This window comes from Sinohyriopsis cumingii, unplaced genomic scaffold, assembly GCF_028554795.1.
Source record: "Sinohyriopsis cumingii isolate HCF-2022 unplaced genomic scaffold, ASM2855479v2 utg001176l, whole genome shotgun sequence".
Classification (NCBI taxonomy): Eukaryota; Metazoa; Mollusca; class Bivalvia; order Unionida; family Unionidae; genus Sinohyriopsis; species Sinohyriopsis cumingii.
Genome location: NW_028315968.1, coordinates 687,501 through 700,897, shown reverse-complemented (window position 1 = coordinate 700,897; position 13,397 = coordinate 687,501). Strand labels below are relative to the sequence as shown.

Sequence of the window (13,397 nt, the reverse complement as noted above, 5' to 3'; positions counted from 1 at the left end):
GATATATGTTGTCTGGTTTTATAACTACTCTATCTATTGGCAGCTGGAATTAAAATGTTCTGTAACACAGCCTACCAAAATATCTTTCCGGAAGCATGTGTTACAACACAGTGAAAACAAGCAGCCAAATCAGATAAAATGAGGCCACTAACCGATGAAGAAACCAAAACATTTTTCGAGAAATTATCAAAATAGTATGGTGTTTTACTGTTTAGTATACTAAATCAAGACTCTAGTAGAATTGTACTGCCCAGTTTTTGAACAAAGAGGCTAGTTGCAAATGTAATTAAGAGCATCAGTGATGGTAGTCCTACATGTAAGACATAGCACATGTTGGTTTTGTTTTAGGTGCCATGTCTTACTATCCAAATGACGGCCTTGTATAGTGTGTTCCGATGTCGTTGACATCAGAATGAGTAGTCAGAGTTTCAGGAATATCTCACACATCTGGCAGCATATATCGACAATTTTCCACTAATTTATGTGTAATTAATATACTTGCTGTGCTGTCTTTATCCTGACGAAATAAAAATATGACACTATCAGATAGACGCCTTTTCATGTTCCGTTGACATATATTTAAATTTGTTGCAATGCGACGGTAGTCGAGGTATGCTGAAGTATGTTTAATTAGGTACATTAGACGGATATGTTTCTTGAACAAAACGAAACGTTCCTTTACAGTTTCAGTAGGCATATTATATTTTTTTTGTTTCGCTAAAGAATAATATTTCAACTTAACCCGATTTCGGCATTCATGGCTTTCATCGCTTTCCAGTCAACTGAAATGTATGCCAACGAAACTTGAAAACAGGTTCATTTCTTTTGTGAGAGTTTTAATTTAGAGAAAAGACATCAGAGGAAGTAAAGTCTGACTAAAACATTATTACCTTGCTTTGTAGAAAAATGCTGTTATGTTAGTTGCCAGTTGTGTGAGATATTCCTAAAAATTTGATTTTCGTTACGATGTTGACATGAAAATACACTACACAGCGATGTTAGTTAGGCAGTAAGACCCTTACAGGGATGGTCCTGGCTTTTAAAAAACTGTCGCCAAAAAAATCGCCAACCTCAATATTTTGTTGCCAATTTTCAAAAAGTGTCACCAGAACAAGTAGTGTACATTTTTTCAAGTGTTAATTTAGTCTATTAATGTAACAGGCAATGAAAATTACAAAAGATGGGTTAGTTAATACTCTAATTACAACAAGCATTAACAAAATGTTACAAAGTGTTACATGAAGATCCGTCGCGATTTTAGGGCTGCCCACTTGTTGAATGCAGTTTCAAAGTCTAATTTTTCAAATCTGTACATGCTGATTCTCATTAAATTCTCGAGAGATGAGATGCAGAGTTTATTTCTGATGTCAGTTTTTATGAGGTTCATCTTACTGAATCCACGTTCACAGTCTACAGTGCTGACAGGTGACACCAGTAGTCTCTCAGTAGCCCCCCCCCCCCCCCCCCCTTGGCTAGCTTCACAAAGCTTGTAGTGAATTGCTTCCTAAATCCCAAGAATGATCACTGATTGCTGTATAAATTTTCTCGACAAGCAAAATAGGATCTCCATTCCCACGAATGAAACTTACATGAGTCAACACCTGGCAATATTGGACCGTATATATAAGCATAAATTCACACCCAATTTAGGGATTCTTTCACTCCTGTATTTTGAGAAATAAATAATTATTATTAATTATGCAAAACTGTTTTTTTTTGTTGCTATTTCTTGTTGCGGAGTTTAAGTCTCTGCAGCCGTAACACGGATTGATGGCAAAAGGAAAAGATCAATGAGTAAAATGCTGTACTGGCGACAGATATAATTGTGATTGAGATTTTTTCCATTTGCTTTGTATTTATACGCAGTAGTCGGTACTTCAATGGTTATCAGTTTTCTATGAAGGTTCAACAAAACTATTGTATTGGTATATGTAAAAAAAAAAAAACAACAACAGAAGGATTAGCCATTCAATTAATTGTATCTGTTCTATTCGCGTCTTCAGACGTCGGTCAGTTGTAGGTATAGTTCGGTAGCATGATTGACTGTAACACAGCACAAAGTACTCAGCCCAGATGTCAGCATAAGCAGATTATGATGTAACAATGCACTGTAAAGATGGGGTTGTCAGTACGAACAAAGGATCGTTTGTGTAACAGATCAATTCCAATGCATTGCTTAGTCAAGTTTGTGGCTTCCTTTCATTCTCCCTTTTAATTTATCCAGTCCAAATCCATGATTGTATGTACAAATTAAAAAAACAAAAAGTCTGTCGCCAAAAAAATCGCCAGATGGGATATTTTTGTCGCCAATAAGGAAAAAAAATCGCAATTTGCGACATTGGCGAAGCCCAGGACGATCCCTGCCCTTACGCCCAAAACATAGATATCAACGTCAGATCTTACATGTAGGACTACAGTGAAGGGGAAGGTGTCCAACCTTATTCATATAATATAATACAAGTAACACGGGTCGTGTAAGAACATTTGATCATTTAAAATTTAATATAAATTTTAAATTTTAGCACTAATTTTCATTAACCAAAGTCTGTTAAATCCTGATTATTGAAAGCCTTGCACTTTAACTGACCCTAAAGAAACTTCCAGACAAAAATTATCGATCTCTGTGAACTTGCACAATGGTGGCAATGTGCTAAACATGTATTAAAAAAAATGGTCACTTCGAGTGGAATCGTCACAATATAGGGTAGTACGAATTTGTTTATCAGTGCGTAGCTTTCATTGTGACATCACAGCATGTGACATTAAATCCGGATTGTACTGAATCACACCTTTAGTTTCATTTCATCCAAAAATGTCTAAGTACTTTAACATTGATTTTACTGCAATACTTTTATTTATTTCTTTATCTATTTTCATTAATTTTTTTAATTAGTTTTATAAAGCTAAAGACTTACAGAGACGTTTCTCTATGTTACAGATGTATAAATCCTTTTCTTAAATTATAGGTCCAACAAAGTTCTCAGGGAAATGGAATCTCTAAGTCATTGTGAATGTTTTCCTCACCAACTTGACATTCTAAATTCAATTCAACAATACTTGTTTTGTTTCTTTTTTGAAATTTATTAGTTGTCTAAGTCATTGTGAGTGTTTTGCTCACTGACTTGAGAGCCAATTTACTTCCATCTATACCAATTCACTTCAAATAAGTATTATGCTTTAGTTGAAGTGGAAAGTAAAGCAAGTTTTTTCCTTGCAGAATTTACTTTTCAGGTATTACAATCAAGTCATATTTGATCTTCTCTGGTAAACTATTGCAACTAAATCCAAATATGGTAAATCTATTTTTCATTCATCAAAAGAAGTAATACTATAATGAACTAATAGTATATTGCTAATGTGTACCTTAACCTTGCGTGAAATGAGTGTACCTTAAGACAGTGATAGTATTTTGGCTTAGTACACAAACAACAGGACTGTCATCATTATGAACTGACTTTATTTAATGTTTCTTAATAAATGAATCATCTTGTGTTAAGAAATTAAAAGTTTGAGTCTAATAAATTCTTCCCCCCCCTTAGTCATCTGATAAGAAGCATACTCATCCCTGGTGCCATACTCCAAGATAGTATTATCAGGCTCTAGCTCAGCCGTTACAATATATATATATATATATATATATATATATATATATATATATATATATATATATGTATCTGGTGTCACAGGATGAAGCCGGGTTGGGACTGGATTAGGGAAGACACCAAAAGCAACTGTGTTTACAAGATGTTTATTTATAAACATAATTTAAATATTAACAAATCTGACACCATTATAAATAAAAAGAAAAGGAAAATTATGAAGTTCCTAACATGGAACTATCAACAACAATTAACTCAACGAGAAAAAACTCGAAACATGAATTTAACAAATGAAATTTCAAAACAAACGTGAATTCCTATCACTGATCAACAAAATAAAAGTGATTGACACCCCAATATAAAGAAAGTCTTGAATGTATCGTTCAAATAACGATTTAGAAAAGAATGTAATTATGAACGTATCGTTCATAAAACGATATTGAAAAGCAGTGTAAATTACGAACCTATCGATCGTTCACATAATGATATAGCAATAGGAATGAATGAAATTATGAACCTAACGATTGTACACATAACGATATAGCAATAGGAGTGAATGAAATTATGAACCTATCGATCGTTCACATAACGATATAGCAATAGGAATGAATGAAATTATGAACCTATCGATCGTTCACATAACGATATTGCAATAGGAATGAATGAAATTATGAACCTATCGATCATTCACATAAAGATATTCCAATAGGAATGAATGAAATTATGAACCTATCGATCGTTCACATAACGACATTTCAATAGGAATGAATGAAATTATGAAATGCAATAGTGGAAATAACATGGAACACTATATATAACTATCGTGGCACCCATTTGACGACCAAGATGTAACTCTGGTTCCACATGCTCTAGTCAATGGCCAGAGAAGCACCCACACACAGTCTGCTCCTCTCAGTCTGTTGAAGGATCCCTCAAGAGCCTTAACATCAATCACAGACCCGATGGTCACGAACCCCTGGTCCCTCGCACCGAGAAAACCAGTATACTCTTCCCATCCAACGTCACCATAACACAGTGTATACGTCACACAAAACACCACAGTTCTTTGACTTCACATTAAACCATTATAAGGCACGGCAGCATGTATAAAGCATGGCAGCACGTATAAGGCAGGTATAATGCAGCTAAAATTATAACAACTAAACCGAGTAGTACATATGACATGGTTAAGTACTTCTGCATTGATATATGTTGCGCATGCGCGCACATGAATTCGTTACCCATTCCATTAATCGTTTAATGCATGCAGCCTATAATTAAATATCAATTTGTCTGTTCAGTTACAACAAATAACTGACTTGAAACAGACTGTAGTATTTCTAATATGGCGTTGTATAACCTAGGTATTGACTCTGTAGAATTTAGAATAAATATATGTTTCCTGCTTGTTAGCTACTGCATTCAATGAATATGTTTGCAGATATAAGTCTTTTTGAAACATTAATTAAGGTTCTAAAACATCTAAAGTATGAAAAAATTCTGTCATATAAATGAATAGTAATAAAGAAAATTTAATTACCTCTACAGCTGGAGATTTGCTTCCGTAAAGGGGTAAGCTTCCTGACAAGACTCTGCGTAATGTAATTTAGTTATAGAGAATTTGCTCTATATGTACACATGGTCCAAGTTTTGCTCAGGATTTCGAAATAACTAGAGCCAAAAAATATACCACCCTTGGGTGATGCTGTATGCGGCAACGAAACCCGAGTACATTTTTGACAGCATATACATATTGATGTAACTCATACACAATTCTGTGACAACGGTTAGTTTTAGATTTAAATATTTAACAGCTTCTGGCTTAATATCTTATGTGGAAAAAATATAAATATAATGAGACCATGATAAATCCAAAGAAGTTAATGCTACAGCGTGAAAATGCATATTTCAAAATACCTTGTGCATAGCTAGTAAGACGTATCACATGACATTATGTTCTCATGCTACATCTTATTACATAAATAATGGCCTTGTGTAGCGTGTTCACAAGTCGGGTGACAGAAGAACGAGAGGTCAAATTTTCAGAAATAGCTCACTCACTTGACATCCTTTATTGACACTCTTCCACAAATTTAAAGCTATAGTACAAGTCACTTAGCTATAGTACAAGTCACATAGCACACATACTCAAAGTCACATTTTCCAGGTGTCATTTTGGAGAATTTGACAATGCATACATTTAAAGGTGTTTATTCACTTTATTTCATGTCTTGTCCATCAAAATTTAGTTGAAGATTATTGTATAAATTCCTTGCTACATGCTTAAAGGCAAATTCAATGATAATGTACTTCGACATTTTTAGGCACAATCAAGCAAGTGGTGTGATCTAGTTGAAACCAGTTTTGTACTATGATGTAAGAGAGAATGCAAACATAAACAGAGATGTGACAGTGTTGTTATTAATAAACAAAGCCTAGGAAAATGTTGGCAGGAAGAAAAAAATCAGAAGACAAGTCCAGTAAAAAGGAAGAAATTATATAACTTCATACATATCTTCTGTATGGTATGATATGTCTTTTATTTCAGCTCATACAAAATACAATTTTTTTCTCATACAAATATGTTCCATCATACACGTAAAACACTAGAAACATGGCTGTCAATTCTGATTTATTTTAGGTAAATTTTATATCACACTAAATTATTATTTTGAAGAAATGATTCATGTACAAGCTGAGAATTAAAATTATTGTATGTTACTCCTCTGTTCCATTTATAGTTGAATGTTCATACACAGGATAGGAAAGTCCATAGCAGTTGATAATTTTTGTCTGGAAATTTTATTCAATCACTCAAAAAGCATGATTGAATAAACTTTGTTATAATTCTGTAATGATTAAATTTTAAAAATAAAAACATTTTTTAAATTTATATCAGTAAATACACTAATATGACCTGTGTGACTTGTATTATAATTGATTTCACTCTACTTTGCTGTCTTGATCCTAATGGAATCAAATCTGACATTTGCAAATGGATTCATTTTTGTGTTCTGTTCAGCTGCTTTGAAGCCGGGAATGTCAAAATTGGATTATGTTGAAGATTGCTCCTTTAATGAAACGAATAAAAAATATATGAATACTGAAGAAAGTATTCAGATAGGTTTGTTTTGTTCAAGATAATTATCATCCTTTTAACAATTTCAGTATTCCAACCAACTGAAACTTATATCATTGGAACTTAAAAACACATCCATTTGCATGTGTGAGAATTTGAATTTATTCAAAAAAGGCATCAGAGTAAGTAAAGTCAGCCTAAATCAACATGACTTTAATTTGTGGAAAAGCTTCAATATGTTCGGCCAAGTTTGTGAGATATTCTTGAAAATTTGGTACCATTCCGACGTCGGTCAATTTTGGAACACCCTACACAAGGCTGTTATTTAGGCAATAAGACAGCACCAAAACATAAAAAGCATGTGATATGTCTTGCATTGTAGGACTAGTCAAACCCATAACAATATGACACCCCTCGATATTTGCAACACTGCCAGCTTGTCCTGTTTTGGTCTTTTATTGTATAGAAACAAACTACATGTCATTGGTTTTAAAAATTGTCAAACTTGAACATTAAAAATATAACTTAAACTGTTGTAAACATTAGCTTAAATAACATTCGGGATTATTGATAGAATAAAGCTATGGCATTCCCCATCTTTACTAGCCAAGGTTCCAATAACCCTATCTACACCTTGGCATATTAAACAGATATTTCTGTGTTTTGGGTTTGTGAATTTCATTGGATGCAGCAGCAAGCCACCACATCCAATCAAAATTATGGTGTTCAGATTTGAACACTGTTCCAATGTGATTGAGACAAGGGGAGCACACAACTTGAATGGACTGATAAATAGGCAATTTTCCAGTGCCGGTCTGTTTACACAAATACCTTTCACTCAAATAGTCCTCCTGTAATGGCTTCTCTCTTGTACAGTCATACTTTCGATGTTAAACTTACAAAGTATCCATTTTAAGTCAATTGCCACCACCATTTTGGCCAATGTACAATGCACCACTCTATTTTGGTTATTTAGTATGTGTAGATGATGGAAAAACTTGTTTTTTATGTTGTTTTTTTATTATTGCACTAGAACTTAGAAGTTAATTTCTCCTGGACATTTATCATATCATCGTCATCTTCTGCTGTTCAACCCAAATGCCAGCTATTATGCAGACGTTGTTGTGAAACACATGTAGATATGATAGTATTTAATTTAGTTTATACATTCATTTGCTTTTAGCTCAATCTAAGTGGAATTTCTTTTGTTCATACTTTTTCTGCCCACATTTATCCTGTATTGCCAGATCTTGATCTCTCCTGTTTGCATATGATAGTATTTTATTACAAATAAAGATGCATTTTATTAATTTAGAAGGGAACCTATAGTGCAATATAGATTTTGTAATGTCATAGCATTGTGCTGCTGTTATATGTGCTTTGTTGAGAGAATTAAGGGGAGAATACCAATTTCATATGGCTTGTTTTATGTACTACTAGAAATCAGTTTTATGTGAAAATATCATAATTTGATTTCATTGTGTTTCTCTATTCACATTACAGGTCTAAAATTTGATCTTTTCCACAAACTACAATTTTTTTGTTTACATTCAGTAGTTTTTATTTCTTTGAACATTGGTGCTAAAAACATAAAACTGAAACTCAAAATATTTGTTAACGATCATAGGGCCCTGCTTCAGTCACTCGTCAGCTGGTGCTTGATGATAGATTCACAAAAAAGTGATAAAATCCTTTTCATAATAATCACTTTGTTTATGACGTGTGTGTGATCTGGATTATTAATGTACTTTTAACAATTTTCTGTCATATTGCTACGATGTCTGCAGTGTGGCAATTTATAGGGATATCTAGCACTGGGGCATCATGCCGCAGACATGTAGCATCATGTCCCACTCAGTCACATTCTCTTGACAATAGGCCAACCAGTCCTAATACTAACCTCTTAATGCTGAGTGCCAGGCGAGGCAGATGTTAGTACCACATTTATGGTCTGAAAAGCCATTGATAGAACACAGCCATCAATATCATTTAGACAGTTTTGGCGCATTTAAAAATTGGCTTACCCTCAAATGATACCAGGCCAACCAGTCCTAATACTAACCTCTTAATGCTGAGTGCCAAACAAGGCAGATGTTAGTACCACATTTATGGCCTGTAAAGCCATTGATAGAATGCAGTCATCAATATCATTTAAACAATTTTGGCGCATTTAAAAATTAGCATACCCTCAAATGATAAGTCATTTTTTAAGTCTTCGGAAGAATGTATTTCATACTGCTTTTAACATTTCTTTAAGAGAGGTTTTGGAAATACTATGGATGTTAAAGGGAAAAACTATGACAAATTAAAAACCAGTTCACAATATCATTTATTGAGAAAGAACATTGAAGCTGGTTAATGCTGAACAGGATGTAAATCTCCACATCTATGTAGGCCAACAGGTACATGTACATGTGATCAGTAAAAGTGATGTAATTGTAGCTCTGCATTTTTTCTGATATATGTGCTTTGTGATGGATATCAGTGGAAAGATGTCCAAGAAATTTACAACCTCGTATCTTTTTCTACATTACACATGTTTATCATTATGTATTCCTAGCTAGGCCACTGATAAATACCACAAGAAATGTTACCACTGTTCACGTAAAGGCATGAAATTGACACCTGCCTGGGTTGGGTTTAAGGCATCAGGGTTGCTCCCATCTGTTTGTTATGTGTGTCAACTCCTGCAGAGAATGCAATAGAATCAGTGAGGGGTACTATAGAACCCACTATGGCTGCAATAGACATCCACTAGAAATCAACCAGGCTGAGTGGACATCCACTTATTTTAGTAGGCACCTAATTCCATGCCCCTCTGTCCATATCCACTGGATTGAGTGGGTGGGCAATCCAGAATCCAAGATGTATGTACTATATATTTACCCAGCAAGTTTGATCACTTTCCAGATACTAGATGGCACTACATAATGTGCTTACTTTTAAAATGAAAGCATTAACTTTAACAAAATGAAAATTACTGTCCATGTTTTTTATTATTACAACAGCTAAAATAGGCAATGAGATATTGCATCTTATGCACAAAAGATTATAACAATCAGCTGAGTGATTTGTGTTGTAATTATCATGTTGCATAATGACTAAACAAGATACAGTAAGAGCTACATTTTCTGCACACATGGGACCCTAAGCACATAGCACATGGCAAATGTCAGAAAGCAATGTAATGGAGGCTTCCATATCGGACTTCTTCCAGTCAGCACAGCCCATGACAGAGAATCATAACAGAAGTGATGAGTTTAAGAAAACATGGACCCTTTTGTCAACTTTCAGTTTGATTTAATAGTTTTTCTTTACTTTTACCTCAAAAGAAATAAAGAGGCAGTGTAAAACATCCTGGGGTTAGTAAATGAGTGGTTCTTTTATATAATATTTGTGAGTGTAAGTATGTGTCTGTGTCTTTGGTGTCTAAGTAAAGGAAGAAAAGTAAAGATCAGGATGGAAAATAATCTTAAGGTAATGCCCTATACACCTGGTCAGGCGGTGATATAGGGGAACATGTAAAATCCTGACAATTTATGTTCAAATAAAATCATATTACATATGAGCTTATGGCTCTCATAGTTTCAAGTAGTCAGTACAGTTGTAGTTGGTACTTTTAATATTGAAGAAAGTTCCCAAATATGTTATTCAATCGTTGACATTTCACTTGTTTGTCCTCTGAAGGAAATACATGTAGGATATTGCTGTTAGGGAAGGAAATGCATGTATGACATTGCTATTATGGAGGGAAATACATGTAGGATATTGCTATTAGGGAAGGAAATACATGTAGGACATTGCTATTATTGAAGGAAATACATGTAGGACATTGCTATAATTGAAGGAAATAGTTGTAGAACATTGCTGTTAGGGAAGGAAATGCATTGTTAAAGGAAATACATGTAGGACATTGCTATCACCAAAATTCATAGCCAATTTTTCATAATTAGAATATCATCTACCCAACAGTGTGATACCAATACCCCTTATTGAAGCTTTTAGAATATTAACTTAAAGGTCATGTTAGTGACCAAAACTTATATCAAAGTCACTGCCCTTTGCATTATGCTGAAGTGATCTAAAACAACTTACCAAAGAACACCATTAAATACTGTATATACTTATTTTCAACATATAAATTATGCAATGGCCACATGAATGTGAAGTGAGTTGATGTTGAGAAAAAAGTCTGCACTTGTATAAAGTGACATTTATTACCAAAAATTTACAGGTGTCAAAATCACTTGATACATGTACAAATTCAGGGAATTTCCTACTTTTTGGGTCAAATTATGGCCCAGTTCTCTGCCCAGATTTGTTAATTCCTCCAAAATAACTGTGAAATATTCCAATCAAAAAAATCCATTCACTTTATTATTCTGACTTGGGGACAGAAATTACTATATGGAGTATGGGAGGAGATCTAAAGAGTTATTGTAAGCAAGGCCAATATTGAACAGGGTCCATGTTGGACTCTGATATTGGGCAGACTTTTTCTTGCCAGAATAGGGTGATAATAGAGAGAACTCTAAACCTCTGTTTTTGGCATGTCAGATTAAAACACTGATGAAGCACCATTACACTTTTGTATAAACATTAAAACATTTTGCATCAGTTATGTTGTTGTGGAACATGGAACAGGCATCCCAAAACATTAGTAACAGAGGTTATATGTTGGAAGGAGTTTGATTTATGATTACTCTATAATGAACGTATTTCAAATGAAACAAGTCTGATTCAAAGGCATTTGGTTTTGATGGCTTGTTGGTGAAACTCTGCACTGTCAGCAGAGACATTGTTGAACCAGTAACTTGCATATTAATATCTAATGACACTCTTACTTTTGTAGACTATTAGGGAAGAAAGCTCTAGTTACCCTTCATTTTTGTCAGAACTGAAATCAAGTGTCAGTAATTATTGGCCAAAATCTGTTCCACCCAATGTTAGAAAATTATAGACAGCCTTGTTTGCAGTTAATTGTACAACTTTATATCAGGAAATAATTTGATTACTTCATGTCAATCAGGTTTCTGTTCAAATCATTCCTACAACACAGTACTTAGGCTCGTCTGATCACTGGTTAATATATATTTGTGATGGGGAATTAACTGGAGTTCATTTCTTAGACTGACAGTTTGGGTCACCCGATCATTTATTTCAGCATTCATTATGGTGGAGGTGGATAGCTGGCGAGGATTAAGAAAAAGTACCAGCATGTCCTGACAGTTTCAGTGGTATCTCATGGAGAATATCACAGCACACTGCACTTTTTGTGGAGTCTTATGTGACACTTGTAGAGTGGATGTGGTGTTGGTAAAATAGTTGCAGTTTACTGTTTATGACCCCATCAAACCTGTTCAAGAGCTTCTTTTTTTAATATTGTGTTGTTAGAACAATAGGCAATTTCATTATCAGTACATGTATTTTAAAAAAAGAAGAAAAAATGCAGTTCTTTGATTGTTAAAATGTGTATTTTGAATAAATGTTGAACCTTTGCCCTTAACTGATCCAGCTTTGACTAGTTAAAGAGGAGTGTGGTCAGTTAAAGAGGTCAGTGTTCCCAGAAACAAAGCTGGATCTATGAAAAGAGTGCTAGCTGGGTTCCTATGGTGAGGCTGGGAAGAGGCATGTATGGTAGGAGAGGAGGCAGGTTTCTATGGTCTTTCCTCATTTAATAGAGGAAAGGTGAAGGGGTCTTTTACCAGCTTGGCATTTGTGGCTTGCTTATCTAGTGAGGTGAGGACAAAGTGGCTGTTTGAATTTGGATTGCTTCTTAGACTGTTGGAGTCATAACATCTTGAGAAACAATTCAGAAAGATCCATGGGGTGGTTGGGATGAACATTTTGCTTTTTGGTCTGCCCCAGTGTAGCAGGCATGGCTGAGTGTCACAGCATAAATTGGAGAGGGGTACAGACCACCATGTATTTTGCCTGTCAGACTTCTGGCCATTTAGTGCTTACCTCCCAATACAGACCATCAAAGCAGAGGAGGCATGGAAAGTAGTAAATGCATCCGTGAGATGGGTGGAAAAATGAACAATCATGTGACCTGTACTGTACCGTTCTACTACATAATTTGTCATCTTAAGTTGTTACAAAACCTCATTAGGAATGTTTTCATCCTGTGTCATTATTAGATTACATGTGGCAAGTTGCTGTATCAGATTTTAAGGAAATTTCCATTGGACTACAGGGATCAAATTTTAGGCTATCTCTTGTTTCATATTATATTAATGTTTGAAATGGTCTTTAGTGATGGTTAATACTATATGGATTCTAGATATTCAAACAACTGTTGTGCTCTTTCTGGTAACTTGAGATGAATTTCAAAGTGATTTAGTACATGTATCACAAGGAGTTTGAGACATACAGGTGTTCACTAATCACCACTAATATGCTCAGTCAAAACCTTTCAGTCAGTCAGTTATGCAAATATGCAACAAGCCGTAGTATTCCAGATTTTCTTATACATGATGATTGAAGAAAATAATAAGTATTACCTTCTATGTAATTTCTTTTCAGCATTGGTGAGAACATAAAACTGCTGATAGACAGGCCTGATGGTGCCTATTGTTTCAGACTTCACAATGACAGAGTCTTCTATGTCAGGTAAACTAGAAAGTCACAGCACAACTTAATTTGTGTTGAGCCTGCCTTGGTGGAAACTCAACTCACCTATTACTTTGTCCATGTGCATATCTGTCTGTACATTTGTA

At 34.6% G+C, this 13,397-nt stretch overlaps 1 protein-coding gene across 1 annotated transcript in view; it reads left to right on the top strand.

The window, feature by feature from the left end:
* The first annotated feature begins 65 nt into the window (after positions 1-65).
* LOC149772753 (60S ribosome subunit biogenesis protein NIP7 homolog) overlaps positions 66-13,397 on the top strand; it is a 30,958-nt gene continuing 17,626 nt past the window's right edge. Inside the window, exons 1-2 of the mRNA XM_089947321.1 lie at positions 66-194; positions 13,204-13,290. Coding sequence (XP_089803447.1) covers positions 139-194; positions 13,204-13,290 — 143 coding nt within the window. The 5' untranslated portion in view covers positions 66-138. The remainder of the gene's footprint in view (positions 195-13,203; positions 13,291-13,397) is intronic.